Source organism: Triticum dicoccoides, chromosome 4B (assembly GCF_002162155.2).
Source record: "Triticum dicoccoides isolate Atlit2015 ecotype Zavitan chromosome 4B, WEW_v2.0, whole genome shotgun sequence".
Taxonomy (NCBI): Eukaryota; Viridiplantae; Streptophyta; class Magnoliopsida; order Poales; family Poaceae; genus Triticum; species Triticum dicoccoides.
The window spans coordinates 662,178,524-662,200,297 of record NC_041387.1 but is presented as its reverse complement, the minus strand read 5'-3'; the positions used below and the strand labels follow the sequence as shown (position 1 = coordinate 662,200,297).

At 44.7% G+C, this 21,774-nt stretch overlaps 2 protein-coding genes and 1 pseudogene across 3 annotated transcripts; 1 reads left to right on the top strand and 2 right to left on the bottom strand.

The window, feature by feature from the left end:
- Positions 1 to 359: 359 nt before the first annotated feature.
- LOC119292150 (SKP1-like protein 21) lies at positions 360 to 5,174 on the bottom strand. 2 transcript variants are annotated; one of them, XM_037570982.1, is made up of 10 exons: positions 5,114 to 5,174; positions 3,944 to 4,090; positions 3,636 to 3,860; positions 3,129 to 3,320; positions 2,932 to 3,042; positions 2,734 to 2,809; positions 1,825 to 1,922; positions 1,582 to 1,742; positions 1,062 to 1,180; positions 360 to 767 (listed from the first exon to the last, which is right to left on the bottom strand). In XM_037570982.1, exons 2-10 carry the CDS (start codon positions 3,977 to 3,979, stop codon positions 751 to 753), a joined length of 1,035 nt encoding a protein of 344 aa, XP_037426879.1. In that variant the 5' UTR covers positions 3,980 to 4,090; positions 5,114 to 5,174; the 3' UTR covers positions 360 to 750. The 2 variants fall into 2 exon arrangements, with proteins under 2 accessions (XP_037426879.1, XP_037426880.1); XM_037570983.1 differs by having other exon boundaries at positions 1,089 to 1,180.
- A 305-nt stretch (positions 5,175 to 5,479) lies between these two features.
- Positions 5,480 to 11,980, top strand: LOC119293019 (annotated as a pseudogene).
- Positions 11,981 to 13,423: 1,443 nt separating this feature from the next.
- Positions 13,424 to 16,019, bottom strand: LOC119292149 (silicon efflux transporter LSI2). Its single transcript, XM_037570981.1, has 2 exons — positions 14,766 to 16,019; positions 13,424 to 14,160 (listed from the first exon to the last, which is right to left on the bottom strand). The coding sequence occupies exons 1-2, from the start codon at positions 15,919 to 15,921 to the stop codon at positions 13,892 to 13,894; spliced, it is 1,425 nt and encodes a 474-aa protein (XP_037426878.1). The 5' UTR covers positions 15,922 to 16,019; the 3' UTR covers positions 13,424 to 13,891.
- Positions 16,020 to 21,774: the final 5,755 nt, after the last annotated feature.

Below are 21,774 nucleotides of genomic sequence, written 5' to 3'. Positions count from 1 at the left end.
AATCCTCTCAAACCGGCCGTGAACTCGATTCCGACAGATTTAATTCAGGTGTGCTATATTGCGGGTTGATAAAAGGAAACGGCACGGGGTTTTGTGCAAAAGTGCGTGCGTTGACCGGTCCAGCCACCTGTCTGCCAATTGGCGAGCTGTGATTGACCTGGGACTAAATCATCACATAAGGTGCAAGTTGTGGTATGGTGGAGTCAAGTTTTGCAACTTTAGGACTAAATCGTCACATTCTGTGCAAGTTAGGGTACTTGGGGTGCTATTACCTCATTTTCCTGTATGTATTTCAACGTCAGCAACACACACACACATTTTTGGTACCATCAGGAGGAAGCAACCAAGCAGACTTTGCATAAGTACCAACCAACGGAATTTCTTTCACAGCAGTGACGACATCATCATTTCTTACAGTTGCACACTCTGCTCTGTCCAGGAAAATTGCGACGACGGAAAAAACAGAGTCGACCCAGAATGAACAAACGCTATCCAAGAAATAACACGACCGGACCGGAAAATTTTCCCCCTTGATCTATCTAAAACCTTGCTATGCTTCATCCCAACTTTGACGAGCCGGACCCTGCGCCAGAAATGGCAAAGGGAAACAGATGCACATTGTCTGCAAGCTCGGTTCCGAGTTTCAAGGCCTTTTCGGCAGCAGCTGCTCACTTCGGTCTCTACCTCTCTTCGAAGCTGTATGTGCACAAGTTTCCTAGGCTTCAGCTTGCTCATCCTGCCGCACGCCATTCACCTGTGATTGAACCCTGCGGCCACATACAAATTATCACTTGACCCAGTTATGGAATGAGCTGGTGCAAGAATGAGGTAATTCCTACTTTACGTTGGACTAACCAAACACTGTCCTTTACTCCCTCCGTCCCATAATATAAGACGTTATTACAACCGATATACTCATACATCTGTTGTAATAACATCGTATATTATGGGACCGAGGGAGTAGTATGTAAAACCTTCTGTTCTTCCAAAACTACATTCAGTGGAGTGGGCTAAATTCTATACTCACTACCGTTTCAACTATTCTATATGGAAAAAATTACCAGAAAATCTCTGCAGAGAACCATTACCACCAATCAGCTGCGACTCTCTTCTTTCTTGACCCAAATGCATTCTTTCAGGCCAAACAGAATTCAGCCTCCTAGCGAAATCTTCAACTTCCCTGTTTGTTCAGAAATGAAGCATGCCATTAATGCGCATGAGGGCTTTGGCACAGGAATATGGGCAGTAAATTCGTTATAGCATTTTCAGTACACATAACAATAGAATAATCAAATATAAACATTTAGCTTGCTCCATATTACAGCTGAACCATTTGATATATCCTCAGTTCTGAATTCTAAACACAGCGACTTCTATTGAACAGCAAGTGAGCACAAACAGGGGTTTCATTATTTCAGGAAAATGACATCTATTTGTAACTGAGCAACACAATAGTAGATGCACAATAAGCACCCCATAACACTTCAACCCATTAGGAAAAATAATGTGTCAACATAGTACAAAATCAGAAACTAAGCTAAGGGCCTGAATAGATGTACAAAAGAGAGATAGATTCCTTACCTATCAAGCTCTTCCTGCATTGCAGGATCAAGTCCATCATCAAGATCACCATCTTCAAAGGGGTACTCATTATCATCTTGCACATCTGAACTTGGGCAAGGAGCTCTAGAAATATTATTAACAGCACCCGCATTGCATGGTACCGCACGGGCACCTTCCTCCTGAACTCAACAGATAGAAAGATGTAAGAAATAAAATTATTCACATAGCATACACTGAAAAATTAGGGTTACAACATATAACCTTATTTACATGTTCAGGGTCAGCCTTTGGGAGGTTCTTCGGATCCTTCCTTCTCTTGTTCTTTTTCTTATTCTTACCAGCTTTCCCACCTCCAGAACCTGTCAGTCAAGTGGACAGCTGGTTACATGCAGTCATGAGGAAAGACTGATGGAGAATGTTTCCATGCTGCATGCTTGCATTGTAGGTATTGGTTTATCTTGAAATGGTAACCAAGCTCAGCCAATAGGTCGATCTTATAACAGAAGAAAATCACAAGGGAGCAACAAAATACTCCCTCTGTCCGGAAATACTTGTCGGAGAAATGGATAAAAGTTTATGTATTTTGAACTAAAACACGTCTAGATACATACATTTCTCCGACAAGTATTTTCAGACGGAGGGAGTACTTAACATTAGTTGACAAATCAGAAGTGCCTAATAGATGTGCCATCGTAAATTAGATTGGTCCTGCAGCTGACTATTCTTAGAATCATCACACTACTCCCGCATTGTCCCATTAACAAGAATATATTCATTACTGTTCCTACTGGGCAGCGAATCACCCAGATAATCTAAAGCTTTACAGTACCAAGGTATCCACACCACATTTTGGAACAATTCAATCTACACTAACCATTTTCAAAAGCCAATTCCAATCATTATCCCAGTCAGACATAAAATCCGTAAGGTGCACCCAGTGAAGAAACCAGTTACAGAAATATGGGAGCTCATGAAAAGCTGACCGACCAAATGCTCAATTACTACTAACTGGCAGGGAATTATGGGCATATGCATTCACTACGGTAATAACTTGATCCTTGAAATATAGCCAACGCATATGCATTGGTTCAGGACAGCAACTTTTGTTAGCAATTTATGATTACTATATAGAACAACATATAGCCAATATAACTCGGTCCAGTTACATACCTCCATCCCCATTTATAAAACAAAGTAACTCGTCCAAAGATCGCTCATCCTTTTGCTCTTGCTGTACCTGAATATCCTGAAACAAACCCAACATAACATGTAAAATTCAAACATGAGCAAGACAACTAGATGAAAGAGATAAACATCATTGCACAACATATCAAAGCATGCAAAACAGGTGAAATCTATCAAAATTACCTTTAGTTTCTGGCGCTCCTGTAGTTCTTTCCGTTTCTTTGCATACAATCGATTCAATAAGCGAATCCTGGGATCATCGTTTATATTTTTCAGTGGCTCCAATTTTTCTTCCTGCATGTATGTAAGCTCACAGTAAGTGCTGCCTCAAATTAATAAAGAAAACTCCTGCTGATCCTCAAAAAGAAAAGGTTACATGCCTCCGTTAAGTCATCTGGTAAATGAAAAATATCACGGATTTCCTCAGGTGTCTTCCCTTCAATGATTCGAGCAAGTGCTCGACTAGTAAGATCAACCAATGGCTTTAATTGAAGACTGTCAGCTGCAGATGTCAGCTCACAAAGTTTTTCGGTGTCTATCCTAACAAACTTCTCATCAAATGACTTCCGCTCCTGCGCAATAAACAAAAAGCCTAATAAGATAACTGGAACAGAGGTAAGCTTGTCGACTATTTTTAAATGTACAATCCTAACAGAATACAACATCCAAGTCGGTGAAACTTTTTCCCAAGAAAAATAGTTGAAGCATTCAGACAATCATCCTTATGGTGAGAAAGTAATTCCATAATATCATGTGATTAATAAGGAAACAAAAACAGTATATAACAATCTAAACTTAGACGATGTCCATGGGTTGAAGATGCAAAAAAAGGGAAAGCAGTAAAATAAGGTAAAATGGAGAGGCCAGGAAGTTAAAACATACGGTACCTTGTTGGAGCGCCCTGGGACTTGATGAAACCGACAATAGTCAAGAATCAAACTCAAACTTGATGGATTAACTCTTTCTGGGAGAGCAATAGCATGATTTTTGGATGATCCTGTTCCATTTTTGACAATTTCTCGACATATCATAGGGCAGAACATGGCAACCTCTTCCTCCACTTGCTGTATGGATCCATCAAAGCACTGAAGCCAAATATAAGTCTTCAACGACTGCAAGTTGATAATAAAATTAGTAATGAGTATTTTTCCTTCAAGGCAAACGAATTCCAAACTAATAAATGCACGGGTCATACCTCTGGTTTTATTACTGATAACTCACTTTCTGACATTCTTGCCAATGCCAGAAAAAATATATGGGAGGAATTGGATGCAGCAGAAAATTTACAAGTAACTCCTTTTTAGGTATTCCTCAACCGAGTACTCCAATGGCCAGCAAATAACTGTGCAAATACAAAATTCAGGTATCCCTTATTTACTCTTCTGAACAGGCAATGAACTTAATTTATTTTCTTTGGATTATGCAAAAGCAAGTGATAACCATATCTGAAGAGGGATTTCACATCTAAAACCCTTTTACTCAATGTGGTGCATAATCAAAATTGCCACAAGGAAAGAAACAAGCTGCTGTCCCTGAAAATGTACTGCTGGGCTCACAGCATCGGTTCTGCGCAACATAACTATAGAAGCATACAATTCCAACGAAATGGATTACGCACACACATTCAACAGCTGAGTGGCATGTCAAACATGACAAACTCATCTGTAGCCACAGCCTCAGTTTAGTTACTGTTTTAAGAGGAGCACTATATGGACCAAAGAGCAGTGGCAGACATATTGGGAAATCTAGTATGCGCGCCTTACTCTGATATATGATGATGCCTTCAAAGATTCAATGGCAATAAGCAACAGAAATATGATTTGGCAAACTACACAGCAGAGAGAGCAATCAGTTTAATGGTTTCAGTGAACTATTGTCTTGGACTCTGTGGTGATGGGACAGATTGGAAAAACCAATCTATGCACCTTATTCGATTTTACAGACGTCAATGGGAAGGAATTGAGTCCAATTGAATCCGGCATCCAGCAATGGGAAACAGTCGTATGGGGGAAAAGTCACTCCTAATCAAATCAACAGAAATTCGTCCCTGGGGCGCCCGTTAGGCCCGGCGAGCCCAGGCGCGCGAACCCTGGAACCCTAAACGGATGGGAAACGAGGGCCGAACCCTCGCGCGAAACGCAACCGCGCCCGGAAATGGGGGTTAAACCCTAGCGGGGGAGAAACCGCCGCGGAGGGCGCGGCGGGCGCCCTGGGCGGATTGCGAGGGCCGCCAGCCCCAGAACCCCGCGGGGGCGCCGGGGCCGGCGGCCAAAACCCTAGCGAGTAGGCCCCGGCGGCGCGAACGCGGGGGCGGACGCGGGGAGGGTTCGAGTGGTTGGCGGCGGCGGGCGCGGGGCGGGCGTACCTTGGGGCGGCCGGGGCGGGCGGCGAGGAGGAGGGCGGCGGGGAGGGAGGGAGGGCCGCTGCGGCGGCGGTGGCGAGTGGCGGCGGCGAGGGGGGGGCGGGGTGGGGAGGGGAGGGAAGGAGGCGTGTGGTGTTATTTGGTTGGTGGGCGTGCGCCTGCCTGCGGTTTGGTTCGGTTCGGGACGGAAAATGGCGAGCGGAGGAAGCCGAAGCGACACGGGAGTGCGAGCCCCCCTCACTCCCTTATCCATCTGCCTCGCCCATCCGGCCCACCGGCGACGCTCCCTCGCTCCCTCTACTAGGCCTGGGCCTGCCTCTTGCTCCGCTTATGACCCACTGGCCGGCGGGGAGGGCGACGGCGGAGGAAATGGCGGAGCTGGTGAGAGAGAGAGAGAGCGAGCTCCCTCGCTGACCCGCCGTGAGTAATCCTGCTCGCTTGGGGCCGTCTGATATGGGCCCCTCGTCGTCAGGCCCCTCGTCTGGGCCTGGGCCTGCTCCGCTGACCCACTGGGCCGCCATTTTGAGGATCGACCGGGGCGGATGGCGACGGCGGAGGAGATGGCGGAGCTGGTGAGAGAACGAGCGAGCGCCCACGGGGGAGACGGCGGAGGAGGAGGTGCTGCGGCGGCTGGGCACGGGGGAGATGGCCGGGCTCACCGCCCACGAGGCGGCGCGGCGGCTCCGCCTCCACGGGCCCAACGTCGTCGCCCGCTCCCACCACGTCAAGGTGAGGCCCCGCGCTCCCTCCTCGCGCTCCAAACTGCTCTGCATTTCTCCATTCATCACCCATTCATTCATAACTGAAGAACGAATTCCCTCCCAGACAAAAAAGACTGAAGAAACGAATACCAGCATTTCTGGCTTCAAATTCAACCTCGCCCAACTGATGGGTGATTCGGTACACAGATTCCGCAGTAATTCTGCTAACCATTTGATTCGAGTGCTAAGTAAGTTGCCTCGGATTGTGATTAAATTGTTGGCCTGGCCTGTTCTTTCGGTCTTCACAGCTGCATAATCACCCTTTGATTGTGATTATGGGTTATTCAGCTGAATGAATATATACTCTCTGTTTTTAACATTCACCTAATGTATATAGTTCAACCACAAGTGACCACCACTACTCTTGAATCTTGACTACCTTCTCAGTTTATTTAGGCTTCATTTGGATGTTAGGGTGGATATTTCCAGGGAGTAGATGCACCGGTTGAAATATTCTTGGCCAACTAGAAGTCCCGTGGAAAATTGGCATCGGCATTTGGTTCAAAAGTGCAAATCCCCCACACTACAGAAGCGCAGGCGGAGACTACCGAGAGGAGAGGCAGCTGCGGAGGGCGTCGCAAGCGAGCGAAACAGGGGAATCTTTGCCGATGTTGCGAGTCGTGGATCTGATCCCGGGGACATAAGGGGGGTTGGGCCGACAAAACCACGTGGACTCGAGCGTCCAAATGTCCACGCAGTTGGCCCGGGGCTGACTCTCCACGCGGGCTTTCCACCCAGGGAACGGGCCGGGATCCCGGGAGGATCCCTCGCTACCAAACGAGCCCTTAGTGTGTTTTTAGTCCCCTTCTCTTCGAGGTGGGCCATGTCGGTCCCAGCATGGAGTGCTAAACACATATTGTCATCTATGATTGTCACAATGCACGGCTTGATGTTTGAAATTTGGCGGTCAATCTCACCAACTGTACTCTCTGTGTTTATGGCAAATTCGCATTATGTTGTGCTGCTTTGCAAGTTAGAGTAACATTGTTAAATATTGATCAAAAAACACAGTGAATGTTGGTACAACTCAATGTGGTAACAGCTAGATTTCCTATTTCTTTTCCCTAGATCCCAGAGAGCCCCTCTTCGTCAGTAATACCGAGCTCACCTCTCTCCACCCATTCTGATCAAGGCAACTGTTGGCTATCAGCTCTTCTCGACGAGAGATACAAAAAGGCATAACAATCAGTAACTAGTTTACCATCCACAATTTGTATCTAATTTGGAAAATTATTGTTAGCCAGGTCATGCAGAGAATCATTTCGTTTACAGGTTTGTGAATAAAATGCAGCTTCATAAGGTCAAATTTATTGCCCCTGCAGGAGGGCAGCATGTTCAGAGTATTCCTGATGACGATCTTCTCGCTCTGGGGATGGCATCATCGATCTCTTCCCCGAGTACAAGACCATGGTCTGTGTCATACTCAATTCCATGTCATGGGTTACTGTACTAACTACAGTCGTGTGTCTCTCGCCATCGCATCAGCTGATAAGAGATATTACATGCTGGCCGCGGTCATCTTTTTACTAGCTACGACCTTGATAGCATGCTTTACTGTAAAGCTTGTCGTGGATTATGCTAAGGCACCACTGGAGGCGAAAGCATACGCACCGAGGGCCAAGGTGCTGAGAGATGGGAGTTGGGTAGATCTGCACGCAGCAATCTGGTCCCTGGGGACATGATATTTCTCAAGGGTGGGGACATTGTCCCTGCCAATGCTCGTGTCCTCCGGTTTCTGAAAATCGACACCATTGATTGGTGGGATTCCAATGGCAATGCCTGTTGTCCTCTACCTGGCATTAGCATTGGGATCTCTAAGGCTTTGCTTTCTGGGAATTGCTAGCCGAGGAACAGTTGCACTTGAAGATATGGCCAGTACGGATGTGATGCTCTTCAATTTGACTGGTACTTTGATGTGCTAAGCCATGTTTTTTCCGGGACAAGATTGAGTTGTTTGCTAATGGTGTTGACAAAGATCAAGCTATTATATTAGCTGCACGAGCATCAAGATCTCAACATGAATTCTATATAGAGCCAATTGATGCAGCTATTCTGAGCCTCTTGGATGATCCAGAACAGGTTTCCTTTCCTCTCATTATGTTATCTTTTAATGCCTATGTGTATTAATGTTTGGTAAACTTAACAAGCATACTGATAATGTAGGCAAGAGCTGGTATTGAGGTCTTAGAGCACCATGCCCGCTTCTTTGTTGCACTGAAGATGATGTTCCTAATTACATACATTGATAGCAATGGATCCAAGTGCTGCGTATTCAAAGGTAATCCTGCGAAGGCAAGTCACAGTGTCAAAAATGCATAGAGGCAAGCAAACAAGCCCCACTTCCATCACCATGCACGCATTTGCACATATTGTGTTAGTACAGGCTCATTCCTTGGTCATCTTTTGTTTTCATGCTATAGGTGGCTCATCAATGTGGCTGCAGCAAAGCAGTCAAAGAGAAAATAAGCATGGTAATGGATAATTTTGCTCTTGATGGGTATCAAGCCATAGCTGTAGGACACCAGGTGTGCAACTGAATTTCACATTAATTAGAATTCTGCAATACCCAAATTTATTGCATGTGTCATTTAATTTATATTATTTCCTCCAGGTGGACTCATGCTGGGAGTTCATTGGTCTTCTACCTTTCAGAGATGACCTTAGAAGTGATAGCGTAGATGCTATTGGTAGCCTTATCAATTTTGTTTTGGATATTAGAATCCTCACAGGTTATTCAACCGTTCAGCTGTCTTGTCATTTCCTGTAATAAATAGTTCTTCAGCAAACAGTTCATTTTCTCTCCTCAGAAAGCCCATTGTTGACTACAAAGCAAGTATGTGGAAAGCTTGGAAAACTAGGCATCAATGTGTTACCTGCCCACTCAGTGTTGGAGTTACCTCGTAATAACAGAGAAGCTCACTTAAACATCAATGGGATTTCCGATCTCTTTCCAGGTCTGTTCTTATCTTTGGAGCAATGTCCATTTTTCACATTTCCTTTGTATCTTTGGAAGAAGTTTCTGTTTATGTTGACAGTTTGAGTAGTACTTCTATCCTCTCAAGAAAGTTACAGCACACAATTTTAATAACGTTAAGGCTTTGATATATGGAAGGCACAAAGGTACTAGTCTTACGATTTTGCTATCTTGATTTATTAGTGCAGAGGATAACAGTGATATAGTGAGAAGGCTACGAGATTTCGGATGTCTTTGTGCAATGGTTGGGTATGAATTTCTTGATCATGATGCCATTGGTGAAAGCCATATTGGAATTTCAGTAGCTGAGGCCACTGATTGCACCAAAAGTGAATCTGATCTTGTTTTGACTCAGTCTGCCCTGTTACCTATTGCATCAGCTGTGCAAATCAGTAGGGAGATCTGTCAGGTTATGAGGGGTTACACGGTATGTCATTCGAATGTATTTAAATGTTTGGTTGCTGACATGGTATTTGTTGTCTAAATCATGATAGACGGCTGATCACTTGCAATATGTTGCTTTTGTTGCAGATCTACACTGTCATCAACTGTCCATCTTGTGAGTACAATTATGACTGCATATTGTGTTAATAGTTTTTATAATTGACTGTATTGTGCAATGCTAACATGGATCATTAATTCTGTTGAAGGTTGGTTTCCATGTCATTTTTCTCTTGTGGAACTTTAACTTGTCAAGTTTCCTGGCTTTGGTGATTGCCACTTTTAGCTATTGTGGGTCTCAACTGCAAAACGTCCACAACCTTACTCTACCTTATACTCCCTCCGATCCAAAATATAGGTCCTTTTAGACTTCGCCGCAGTAATTAAGGGTGCATGTGCAATGCCAATGCTACCCTTCAGTTATTTCTACAACTTCCTTTCTTTTCTCCCAAATACCATAATTTCCTGAATTACAGGCTCAATTCTTGATGAAATGAATGAGGAGCGAAATAGGAACAACATGAGAAATAGTTCAATGTGACCTTAGTAGGATCTACATTTCGGTTAAAGTTGAAAATGCTAAAAATACTTGCATTATGGATTGGTGGGATTGTATTATTTGTATCTTCATTTCAGTGTTCAATTGTTATTGTCCTTTTTACTTGCACGTACATCCTTTGCAAGTTGAAAGGGTGGAACTGGGTAATTCACCAGATAGATGGAGAGTTAAGAAAATCATTGCAAGTGGTGTTGCTTCTGGTAGCTACATCATTCTGAGTACAGCCATTTTTTTCAGGGCGGCGACACTTCCCGACTTCTTTTCAGTGAGCTTTCTTTCTTCCGGTCTATATACGTTATTTTGGTGTTGAACTGATGTACAGTATAAATTTGAAGGTAGATCGCTGATGGGCTCCGATGAAGAAATTAGAGCTGCTTTGTTCCTTCAGATGAGCATAGTGAACCAGGCTGTACTGTTTGTTAATTCTGACAATTGCTACCTTATCAGATGTCCTGGACCTGTTGTAGCATGTACTTTTATTTTTACTCAGATGGTGAGCTCACCTCCTCTTATCTATGTGTTTTTGTTGCGACCCTTCAATGACTGCATGATAATTTCGATCATCAAACTTCGGCCTTCTTGTGAGCATGATAATTTGGCACAGGATCAATGTGTCTGGCTAGGAATGATTGGCTAACAGTTGATGATGTTAAGAGTTAAGCCATTGTATGGAATAAATCTTGTGCTATTAGCACATTGTTCAAGTAGGATGCTCATGCCATTCTTTCCTCCAATCAGTCCCCCGCCCCCTGAAAGAAAACATAACAGATTTGTATTCATCCTATGAAGATCGTGTTGTGTAGAGATAGTAAAGTTTCTTAGTGCTAGGTATGTTTCTTCTCGATACTCATCATATTAACTGTTTTCTGTCAGGTGGCACTGGCAACCCATAAAGCTGTATATGGTGACTTGGATTTGGCACTACCAAAGGGTGTTGGTTGCCTCAGAGCAGGATTGATATGGCTGTACAACTTTGTGGTGCTCATGACCCCTGTTTTAATTTGTAAGTTTGCTAGATATGGAATTACTTGATGTTCTTTCCTTCAACCATCTGTTGCAACAGTAATTAATCTTCTGCTCTTCCGCAGGTCACTCATGGAGGCGTGCAAACATGACTACTGAGAAGCTGTTGACAGTATGCATACATTCAGCATCATGCGTATGGCTTTGCTCTGGTCACTGTATGTAATACTTGATGTCAGGCTGCAGCAGCCACTCTCTACTTTAGATGCCTCAAGTATAGGAAATATTTTTGTAGGTGGTCATTTCGCAGTGTATAACCTGTAAATGCCTCAAGTAAATATATCTCGATTGCCAAGTTATGCATTGGCCCCTCTTTATTCAGAAAACACAATTCCGGTTTCACAATATTGTACAGAAGTGCATTTCATTTTTATTCTATGCTTTACGTTAGATGTTGTTTTTATATTTTAAATTCTTTGTGTTTTAAAATCAATTTATGGACTCTAACCCCTTCTGATGCCTTATTATTTGCCCTGTACCATGATGTCAGCTAGCTGAAAAGAGTTCATCGCCAACATGGCACTTTACTGAAGGTACTAGGCTGAAAGGGTCAACTTCAAGTGTGAAGATTAGTAGATGTATCAAAATTGTAATAAGCATACTTCTCTTCTTGATTGGTTTGTCATCAAGACAGTATAGAAAGAATCAACACAGGCTGTGTCCTGTAAAAACCCTTGAATATGGTAAATATATATTTCCATCCTGTAAAATGATATTCGTCTGAACTGCCATTCAGGTAACTGCATAATGTATCGACTATTAGGACTGCGACGCAACAACTTAAGGAGTCCTTCATAGATACTTTCTACGTTTCCAAGTGATGCGTAAAGATATCTTATCTTACCACATTATGAGTTAATTTAGTTATCGCGGTGACACTTGTGCAGGTCATGGGTGGCCATGGTCGCTGGGGAGACTCTCCAAGCCTGCATTTGCATATGCCCAATTGGCGCCTGCCCCAGCAATAGTTATATGGTGGTGCAGTTGGCATGTGTGATGGTGGTTATTGGCAGGTGAGTTCCCAGCGTCATTCTTAGAAAATATTGCTATATTGCAGATATTTATACAGTAGCAAAAAATGTGTTGTCGGATGCGCAACGCTGGTATTGATATCGTAGTGGCATGCCTGCGTGCATCATCCTTGAAATGTCATTTCAATTTTAAACTACGATGTAGATATTTATGTTTATGAAGTGGAGAATGTGTTGTCAGATGCACAGGAAGTCCATTGCACTATAGGAAGGTTGCATCATCCTTAAAAAGTATGCCACCAATTTTAAAAATGTGTTGTCAGATGGGCATTGGAGCAGGCGAGGCCAGCATCACCCTGTGAAATATAGAAGAGGGGTGGTTAGCAAGATATGAAGTTATATGGCAGGAACTATCTTGGGATTGGCTGGCCATTTCCTGCAGAGAGAGGCCGTTAATTAAATGTAGCTTTTGTTGACCCTTTTTCCCTTGGATTAATTAGTGCCAGTGAGGAGAATATACTCTTGCGATATTTTCCTTGTGTGTTCCGCACATTTTCCTTTGAAATGCATAATGGGGAAAAAAGATAAGACTTTTGAATATTAAGTGTAGACACTGAGAGCATATATATACTTAAGACTCAATCTTACAAGATTTGTCAATCACCGACTGTATACGCTTGCGCAAAATATTCTATACATTACTAGGCATCAAGTTCCAGCTCATGAATTTGAGGGTCCGAACAAACTATAGTTCTATTTGAAGATTATTTGTGTTGTTCTTAACCTGAAGCCTGTTTAGGACGCGTAACTTTGGGTTTGGGGGATTCAAGGTTTAAAGTCCCGCCACCGTTATTTTTTTTCTACAAAGGGGAGATGATCATCTTTTGGAGAACAGATCCTTACTAATTCCAACTGACCATCATCAACACTTGTGTACGTAAACGCGCATTATTTCACTCATAAATACTCCATTTAGCTTCAACTTTGAGGAGAGGCTTGATCCACAAGTACATGGCAAACATGCTACATATCTAACCGCCGGGATATTAGCAGCATAAATGAGACTTGAAGGCAAAAACTCTTCTGTGGATTCACCACCCCTCTGTGTCCCAACCTTTGATTACTGGAATAAAAAGAACCTTGATGCTAAATAATTGCTTTTGTTTGCAAGATGGGAATACCCTCTTCATATGTAGTGCATGAGTATATTCTGTTGGGTAGTCTGCTATCTTGGTAGCAAGACAAACAGCATGAGGCTAATTTTATTATACTATGCCAGTAGACCAGGTGTTAGATACCATGATTGCCTCTTATACTACAAAACTAAAGGCAGTGAGATTTGCCATTTGGAAAGAGACGCTTGCTTGCTTGTCACCATTCTTATAACAAAGAGACAGAGGACCTGATTCCCTGTCTCTGGGAGCCCCCAACAGCTGCCTAACAATACTTTAGTATATTTTAGTAGTAGAAAACAAGCTTATGATATATTTATGCTTGTACTTATTATGTAGTGATTAATAATTAGGAGAGGAACCAACAGGAGATTTCTTTTCTTTTTTCTTCAAGTACCACCTGCCACATACATACACAAGATGACAAGATAACATTACTTAAATTCCCTTACATCTTGTCATATGTATGCATATAATGCATCATGCAACCACATGTGTTGCACTTGCATATATACATATGTGTTCTCTGATCTGATGAAGCAAATTCATTAGTCCATGCAGATCAATCACCAGTACAGTCCACGGTGCACTGCTTAAATAATTAGCACACCGTGCGTGATAATCATCTCCCTCTCCTTCTCTTCTCACCATTACATACATACATATACTAATTAATCAACAACGCACACAGCAATTAACACACATACGAAAACGGAGGCTATGACCTATACGTACGTACGTACAAAGTGCCCGTATATACGCTTGTGTATGCACGTACGTATGTACAGGCTGCTGGTATATATAAGGAAAGTGTATATTGCATATAGTTGGATCGTCGGTCGGCGGTGGCGAGGGCGATGTTGGTAGATGGATAGGGTGGCTACATCTTTCCGATGAGGGGGATGCCGACGGCGGTGACGATGAGGGTGGAGGGCACGCCGAAGATGAGGTGGTTCCAGAAGGTGAGCTCGTAGGCGTTGCGCGGCGCCCGGCGCGCCTGCTCGCACACGATCAGGTTCGCCGCCGACCCCAGCAGCGAAAGGTTGCCCGCCACCGTGCTCACCCACGCCAGCAGCAGCCACGACCGAGTCACCGCCGCCGGGGAGATCAGAGCCGCCGCGGTCGCCACCTCGTTCCCCATCAGCAGCACTGCACATACCAAAAACACATGACCATCACTTACACCGCCCAAGCTTTTGGGGAGGGGGGCAGTGCCCCCCTACAATAATTTACATCTCTATAAGATTAGTAGTAGTGATAGTTAGAGTATTTAAGTGACTGAGGATAGAAATAATCTTCTTAGAATTACTAGATTTATGGGTCTTTTGATGTTGGCCACTGGTCACTTATCACAAGCAACACCAAATTAACTATTTAAGCTAGCTAGAGTCTAGTGTGAGTGAGTGATGACTAGATAGCAATTCTGGTCCGTTCCATACTTAAAATTTTGCTTGCTGTATTCGGCAAGAAAAACCATGCATCATGCATGCCTGCGTGTGCTAACTGCAGCCGCACCAACATAATTTAATTACTACTTTCATATGCAGTTCCAATTGGTATTTTCCATAACTCTTTTTAGATCAATATTTTCTATTACTTTGAGTGTTTTGTCCTGTCACAGTGTCACCCTTCTACGTGTGACAAATTAGCTAGCCAGGTGTGTGGGTCCATGTATGTGTGTTTTAAACTCCTCTATATATATTATTTTTTCTGTGCATATTTGTTGTACAAAATCCATGCATGCGTATGTATACCTGTTGGTACGTTGGAGGCGAGGTTGGAGAGGAGGAGGATGATGACGGAGAGCACGGAGATGCCGCCGGCGCTGTCCACCTTGGAGTAGGGCGCCATGAAGTTCCAGATGGCGCCCGGCAGCCCCGTCTTGTTGAACCCGCTCACCGTGATGAACATGCCGGAGAAGAAGACGAGCAGCGAGTAGGAGACCTTGACGAGGCACGGCTCGGCGTCCCGGAAGTCGACGACGACCAGCGCGATGGCCGTGGTGATGGCCGTCCACGACATGTTGAGCCCGGCCATGTATGCCACCACCATGCCCAGCGTCACGATGTAGGCGAAGCTCTTGAGGAACAGCTTGCGCCGGTGCTCCGTGCACTGCATGAACCACGGGTGCTTGGTCGAGATGTTCTCCTCCATCATCGACTCGTTCCCGTCGTCGGCCGTGGTGCCGTTGAACGGGTGCGGGCTCTTGAGCGATGCCACGGACGGCGAGCGGCCCCCCTCCTCGACGACCGACATCTGCTTGCCGGCCGCGTCGGGGGCCACGCCCTCCAGGTCCTTCCAGTACATGCAGAGCAGCATGACCATGTTGACGGCCATGCCGGCGAGCATGGCCGGCAGGATGCCGATCAAAAACTTTGGAAACGAGATCTTGCTGTTGAAGGCGATGACCAGGTTCTGCGGGTTGCCGATGGGGGTGGCGCTGGAACCGATGTTGGCGCTGGAGGCGAGGGCCAGGAGGAAGGGCTTGGCCGGAAGGTTCCGCTCGGCGGCGAGCTCGAGCACGAACTCGGTGAGCACGACGCAGCAGGTGTCGTTGGTGAAGAGCGCGGAGGCGAGCGCGGTCACCACGCAGACCCGGCAGAGCAGGTCGCGGCCGCCCTGGCTCTTCCAGGCGAGCAGGGTGCCGAGGTGCTTGAACATGCCGGCGTTCTTGAGGTAGCCGCCGACGACCATGGTGGAGAAGAGCAGGCCGAGGATGGGGAGGTCGATGGAGGCGTAGGCGTCGTCGGGGCTGATCACGTGGAAGACGATCATGAGCACGGCGGAGAGCAGCGACCCCGCCGTCCGGCCGATGGGCAGGAAGGGCACCGACGGGAACACGGCCATCATCCAGAAGATGGCGAAGGCGACGGAGCCGAGCACCACCTTGGGGAGAGACGCGAGCGCCATGGCTGGCTGGCCGCCGGTGTAGCTAGCTGTCTAAGGTGGTGGCTGGTTAGTGACACTAGCTAGCTAGGCCTCGATGGGTTGCATGCACCGGTGTGGTGGCTGGGCTGGGTTGTGCTGAGGAGGACGGTCGTGGGTCGGGGGTATATGTAGGGCTTGGCGGGGTGGTGAGGTCATGGAGGGTTGGAGCTAGCGGCACTCCACTGTCGCTAGCAGGGTAGGGCGCAAGGGGCCAAGGGGCTAAGAGTCAAATGGCGTGAGATCAAAAGGGTAATGTAAACTAAAGGCGCCGCTCACGCCGTCGCCGCCCAATGTACGTCTGCATTGGGATATTATTGGCCCAAAACTATCTACCACTCCTACTAGCTAGGTGTAAGAAAATACATACATATGAACTTGGACAACGTACGTATCGCCAACCAATGTATGCATGCACTTGGGCAACACTATGTACGGCGCATCATAGGCTTATGGCACCCCCCCCCCCCCACCACCACCACCACCACCACACAAACACACACACCTCTACTTTCTCCGAAAACCTATTTGTTGTCGATGTGGTCTCATCCGTGCCCCTCCCTCTCTTTTCTCCTCGCGGTCACCCCCTTCACCCGGTCCTCTTGATCATGACATTTCCCTCTCGCTTGCTTGTCGCCGCCCGCCACCGAGGTAGGGGCGCCGCGGCGACCCACTAAAGCATCATGATGCTCATTACTCATCGAACATCCCAATGCATTCCCATTGTGTGCAGTTGTTTATAGCGAGGTCACTCATTCAGAAAACGCGGTAAAGATGCAGGCACTCACATGCATCCTAGCGATGAACTACGAAATCTTCGAAATGATTCGGCTAAAAGCCTATCAGATATCGCCGATCAATTCTGTCAAAAAGAGGTGTTGTGAGATAGATCAACCCTTGACATTGGCCAAAGGTATATAGGCAGCCTGAGCCTTCACTCTCCATGGAGCTGCCGACACGCTCGATCTCCAAACAATGTATGGAGTGTGCTTCCAAAAGGTGTTAAGTTAGTGCACTTTGCTCACATCGTCAAAAAGGCTGATCGATCGACAGACCCCTGATCCATCCCCTCTCCACAAAACCACATATATACACCACTAGTATATTAGTTACTGCCTGATGATTTTCCAGCTGGTCCCGCACGATCAGGACGGGGAGATTAGCGCGTGCTCGTCGGTGCTAATCTTGCGCTGACGCTGATTAGGACATGTACAATGGTTGATAAGATAGTCTTATCTTAAGTTTTGCATGCAATTAAGAGATGACAAAAAACATGTCTACAATGGGTCATCTCTTAGTCTTATCTTCAATAACAAGCTATTCCTAAAAATGTGGTGAGACATATTGTGCTAAAAGATCATCTCTTGTCTTCTCTTAAATAAGAAAATACAAGCCTTTTCTTATGAATTCTCTCTCCTCCACCTCATCATTTATCATATGTGGCATTGCTAAGATAGAACCATTGTACATGCCCTTAGCTGGCTAGTTAGGCCGTCGTTCGAGCTTCAAACTAAACCAGCTGACAGATGGAGAAGTTGAGCCCGGTATATATTGCTCACTTTGTTGTAAATTAATTATTACTTGGAACTCCTAGCTTTGTCTTAAGTTCCACTGTTCAGGGCCTCTTCTAATCAAAGGATTTTTCCTAGGAATTTTGAAGGTTTGGAATCCTTAAGAAATTTTTTCTATGTTGGTCGTTGGTTCACATGGTTGAATCCTATAGGATTTTTTGGTAATGTTTTCTTTGTACTAGTACATTAATGTTAGCATCCACTCAAAGCTCTTGAAACGACTTCTTTGATTTTCTTGTGATGCAACTAAACAAGCCAAAATCATGTAGAATTCAAAAGGGCATGATTATGTAATCCTATGATTTCTTTTTTGATTCATGCATTTTAAAATCCTGTGAATCAAAGATGCCCTTAAAATCCTGTGACCAAGTATGCAAAAAAATATGTTAATATCTACAACATCATTTATAGTATATTTATTCATGGCAAATCTAATGGAACTTGATATTGTCTATATTAACACATGTTTCTACAAACTTGATCAAACATAAAGAAGTTTGATTTAGGACAAAACTAAAACTTCAAGTAATTCAGAACGAAAGAGAGTACTAATCAACTCGCACTGCCACTTTCAAAGCTAGCTGCTGGCTAAATTACAGATGTTAATTAGATGCCAGTCGACTGCTCTCTTTCATTATATGTACTTTGGGCAAGTGTCAGCTTCAACCTTTCATCAACATGTTGATTAATCTTTTAACTAGTATAATTAAGTTAACCGCGCGATTGATTAGAAGGGGCCACGGCCGGTACTCTCACGCCATTGGCGCTGGCCAGCATTAGACGCACGAGAGAACTAACACGATATGATTAAATAGGATGATGTGTCGGTCTGGCATCCGTCGTGGAACATTTCGTGGTGGGGCGTGGCATATATGTGTACGGCACGATCCAAGTGTGTGCTGCCATGATGCAAGCAACCATGGATGACACAAAAGAATATATACTACTCCACCAAATGTCACATCTCTTCCACATGTCAAACTCTAGGGTTTTTATCGCCTTTTCGAACGAAAGGGGCATGCTTAACTGACGAGAGTGGGTCTTTTAGCACATCCTGCTATCTAGGCCATTTAGCTTTGCATCAAGATCCGTGCTCCCTTGCTATATAAGTTCTTTTTGTACTTTGGTGTGACATAAACATCTAGAATGAGGGAGTTTAGAACAAGATTTATTATTACTTTCGTATTTATGGTGCACCAAGAAACCGAAAAGATCTCTGCACAAACTGTGAGCGTGCACGGTTACACTCCCACGAGGCGGCCAAGACAACAAAAAGAAACCTAAATCTCATGGTGGATCTTTTAATTTGTTTGTGGCATGCTTTTGTTTGGTACTAATTTCTTAAATAAGTTCCCCTTTTCGATGAGTTCCTTAACTAAGTAGTGCTTTTGCAAAGCTCAATCACTGATCACATCCGTTAATAAACAGTGGTTGAACATGTGTATGAAGATCCACAATACTCTAGCTAAGTGCAGTATGAGGTTAAAAAGTTCAACCACTGTTTAATTCTTTAATTGATTGATTAGCTCCACTGCTTCCCAAGTGGTCTAGGTAGTGAGCATATAAATTAGGGAACCTAATCACCAAATTGCCAATTAAGGGGGAAAGCTAGGCTCAACTAGCTAGAACCGGAAATATCACACACCACACGCCATACGTGCATGCATGTTGCCCTGCAAGCAGCACGCCAAGTGGAATGGATCTCCCAGCCCACTATCGACATGCATGAAATATCTACATGTAGTGGTTCTTAAGGCGGCTACTAATTACCTCAAGTGGTTAGTTAATTACTATCATGGACACAAACGCATGATCTGATTTGTCCTCCTCGACTGTGTATTCAAACTAGAACTTCCTCCGTCCGGAACTAGTTGTCGCTCAAATGGATGTATCTAGACAGAGGGAGTAGTTGTTAGGATATTAAACGCATGATTTGATTTGTCCTCCTTGATTGCGTATTCAAACTAATAGTAACACGATGAGTGTACTATAGCATACCACATAGGGCGGACTAGTTGCATCTAGCATTTTCGCATATGAACCCTACGTGTTGGTTGGGAGGTTCTCTCTTCTCATGGGTGCAGGTTCTCAAGGGCGTGGTTTGAGAGGTTTGCCCTGCCATACAACCATGCCCCTTCATCTACATGAGCTCTCCCTTTTGTAACCTTTCATAAGGAAAGTTCCATCAACAGGTTGGAGCATATATTGACACGTATATATAGCTAGGGATTTACACTAGCAAATAAATGTTAACTCTTCTGACAGGTAATGTACCACTTGCTCAAACCCGATTTACGTGGCACATGTCTGGTAGGGTGAGTTGGTATGTGTGCGCGCGCTCTTGCTCTCTTTCCTCGTTCTATAAGGATTAGAGCATATATGTTACATTGGTGTTTTCCTCGTCGACTTGCAATGTGCGGTCAAACTTTGTACACATAATACCATTCAAGTCCAATGGCCCTTTGAGATTGGACCCTCTTATCTAGTGACCGTTTGCTGGAGGGGTGGCATTTGCGAACGTTTCGTGGCATTTTTAGTTGGTCGGGGGGAGTGGCAGTTTCTTCAGAAGAGCATGGCATTTTCAGAAGAACACAAGATCTATGATCATGCTATGTCGACGTGTCCCTGCGTCGTGTCCTTGATGAAGGTGGTGGATTGAAGCTTGGCTTTGGGGATGAGAATCCGGAGTTCAACCTTGTGTTGGACTCGCCATCATCGGTGCACGTGCGGTGATTCCTTCTTGGAGACGTAGCCTAGGAATTGTGTATTTTTCGTTTTGATGTCGGCTTGTAACATACAGTTAGTGGTTATCTGTTGGAGTTACTGTCAAGAGGCATGCGAACTCGGGTTTTCTTTTCGCTTTATTTTTGGGTCGATGTTGTTCGGCTGCTGGATTTTTAAATAATATATATGATTATATGCATCGTCCTGGTGCAAAGGCCGAGGTTATCCTCCTTTTCAAAAAAATGACATTTTCTGGAATGAAGAATCAAAACCGTCATCCTCCCAGAAAATGCCATGTTCTTCTGAAAAAACGGTCACCCCGATACAACTAAAACTGCCACGAAAGAACGTTCAAAATGTCATGCTCTCCCAGCGAGCGGTCGCCAGTTAGCTTTTCCATTGAGGTTTCAACATTTTATCGGACTAGAGTCTAGCTGAATCTAGATTTTAGTGGGCCCAGGCCCGCGTAAAATTTGAAAAATACTCCCTCTGTTCCTAAATATAAATCTTTTTGGAGATTCCACTATAAAGAGCATGACATTCGGATTAGACGTCTTTTAGAGTATAGGTTAACTCATTTTGCTCCGTATGTAGTATATAGTGAAATCTATAAAAGGACTTATATTTAGAAACGGAGGAAGTAGCATGTATGCAGTTGGTAATTAGCACAAGCAAGGAGTTAGGAAATCTACATGCACGTCGTATGCAGAGAGAGTTTCAGACGGGCAGTTGGGCACTCTCGGCATGCATACGTCAGGCATGACCAATCTAGCACGCTAGCTAGCTATAATCAAGCTAGCCACTGCGATCAAGGAGAAGAATTGCTGCTACTAATTAATCTCCAGAGAAAAGGCATCAGCTAGTGAGCTAGCAAATGCATCCAACTTGTAGTAGCTAGTTATCTGTCTGGTACTAGTACTAGGCATATGCAAGCTCGACCGGCCGGCGACTGAACATGTCGGACGATCACAGCCTCCCATCGATCCCGTGGGGATTAGCAGCTAGCATACATAGCTCCGTGAGGCTCTGATCGATCCAACGAACGAACTACACGTTGCACAGACAACAGAGATTGACCAAATCGGTGCTGCTTAATCGCGTTTGGACAGACAAGGGAGACAGATCGATTCGCAAAACCTATTATCAGTGCCCATCTTAACCAGTATAATTTCTCATTAAAGCCTAGCTAGTAGTATACATTCTGTCTGACCCACTTTTCACCTGACGGGCTACATCGTCATATAGATCACCTTTTTTTTAAGGGAGGATAAACCCCGGCCTCTGCATCAATCGATGCGTGCAGTCATATAGATCATATAGATCACCTATGCTAGGTTCTGAAAATTTATGTGTACTAGTGTTGTCCCATCAATCCATGACTTAAAACATAAGTACATAATTCTGCATATGTAAGTGCATGCGGCGTCAGATTTCAGGGCGCCTTTGGCTCTGCACCTCCCGATCGGTTTGGCTGCATGCATGCAGATGATGGATGCGCGGTCCTGATTTGATGCAGGGTGATTGTGTTGCTACCTAGCAGCTT

What these genes read in the sequence shown, in the direction of transcription:
- LOC119292150 (XM_037570982.1), bottom strand. Translation starts at nt 3,979, where the DNA reads ATGTCAGAAAGTGAGTTATCAGTAATAAAACCAGAG. An exon ending in TACCAGATGACTTAACGGAG is followed by an intron (nt 3,043 to 3,128) that starts GCATGTAACCTT and finishes ACATACATGCAG; the next exon opens with GAAGAAAAATTGGAGCCACT. An exon ending in ACCCTGAACATGTAAATAAG is followed by an intron (nt 1,743 to 1,824) that starts GTTATATGTTGT and finishes TGTTGAGTTCAG; the next exon opens with GAGGAAGGTGCCCGTGCGGT.
- LOC119292149 (XM_037570981.1), bottom strand. Translation starts at nt 15,921, where the DNA reads ATGGCGCTCGCGTCTCTCCCCAAGGTGGTGCTCGGCTCCGTCGCCTTC. An exon ending in CGCCTCCAACGTACCAACAG is followed by an intron (nt 14,161 to 14,765) that starts GTATACATACGC and finishes TGGTATGTGCAG; the next exon opens with TGCTGCTGATGGGGAACGAG.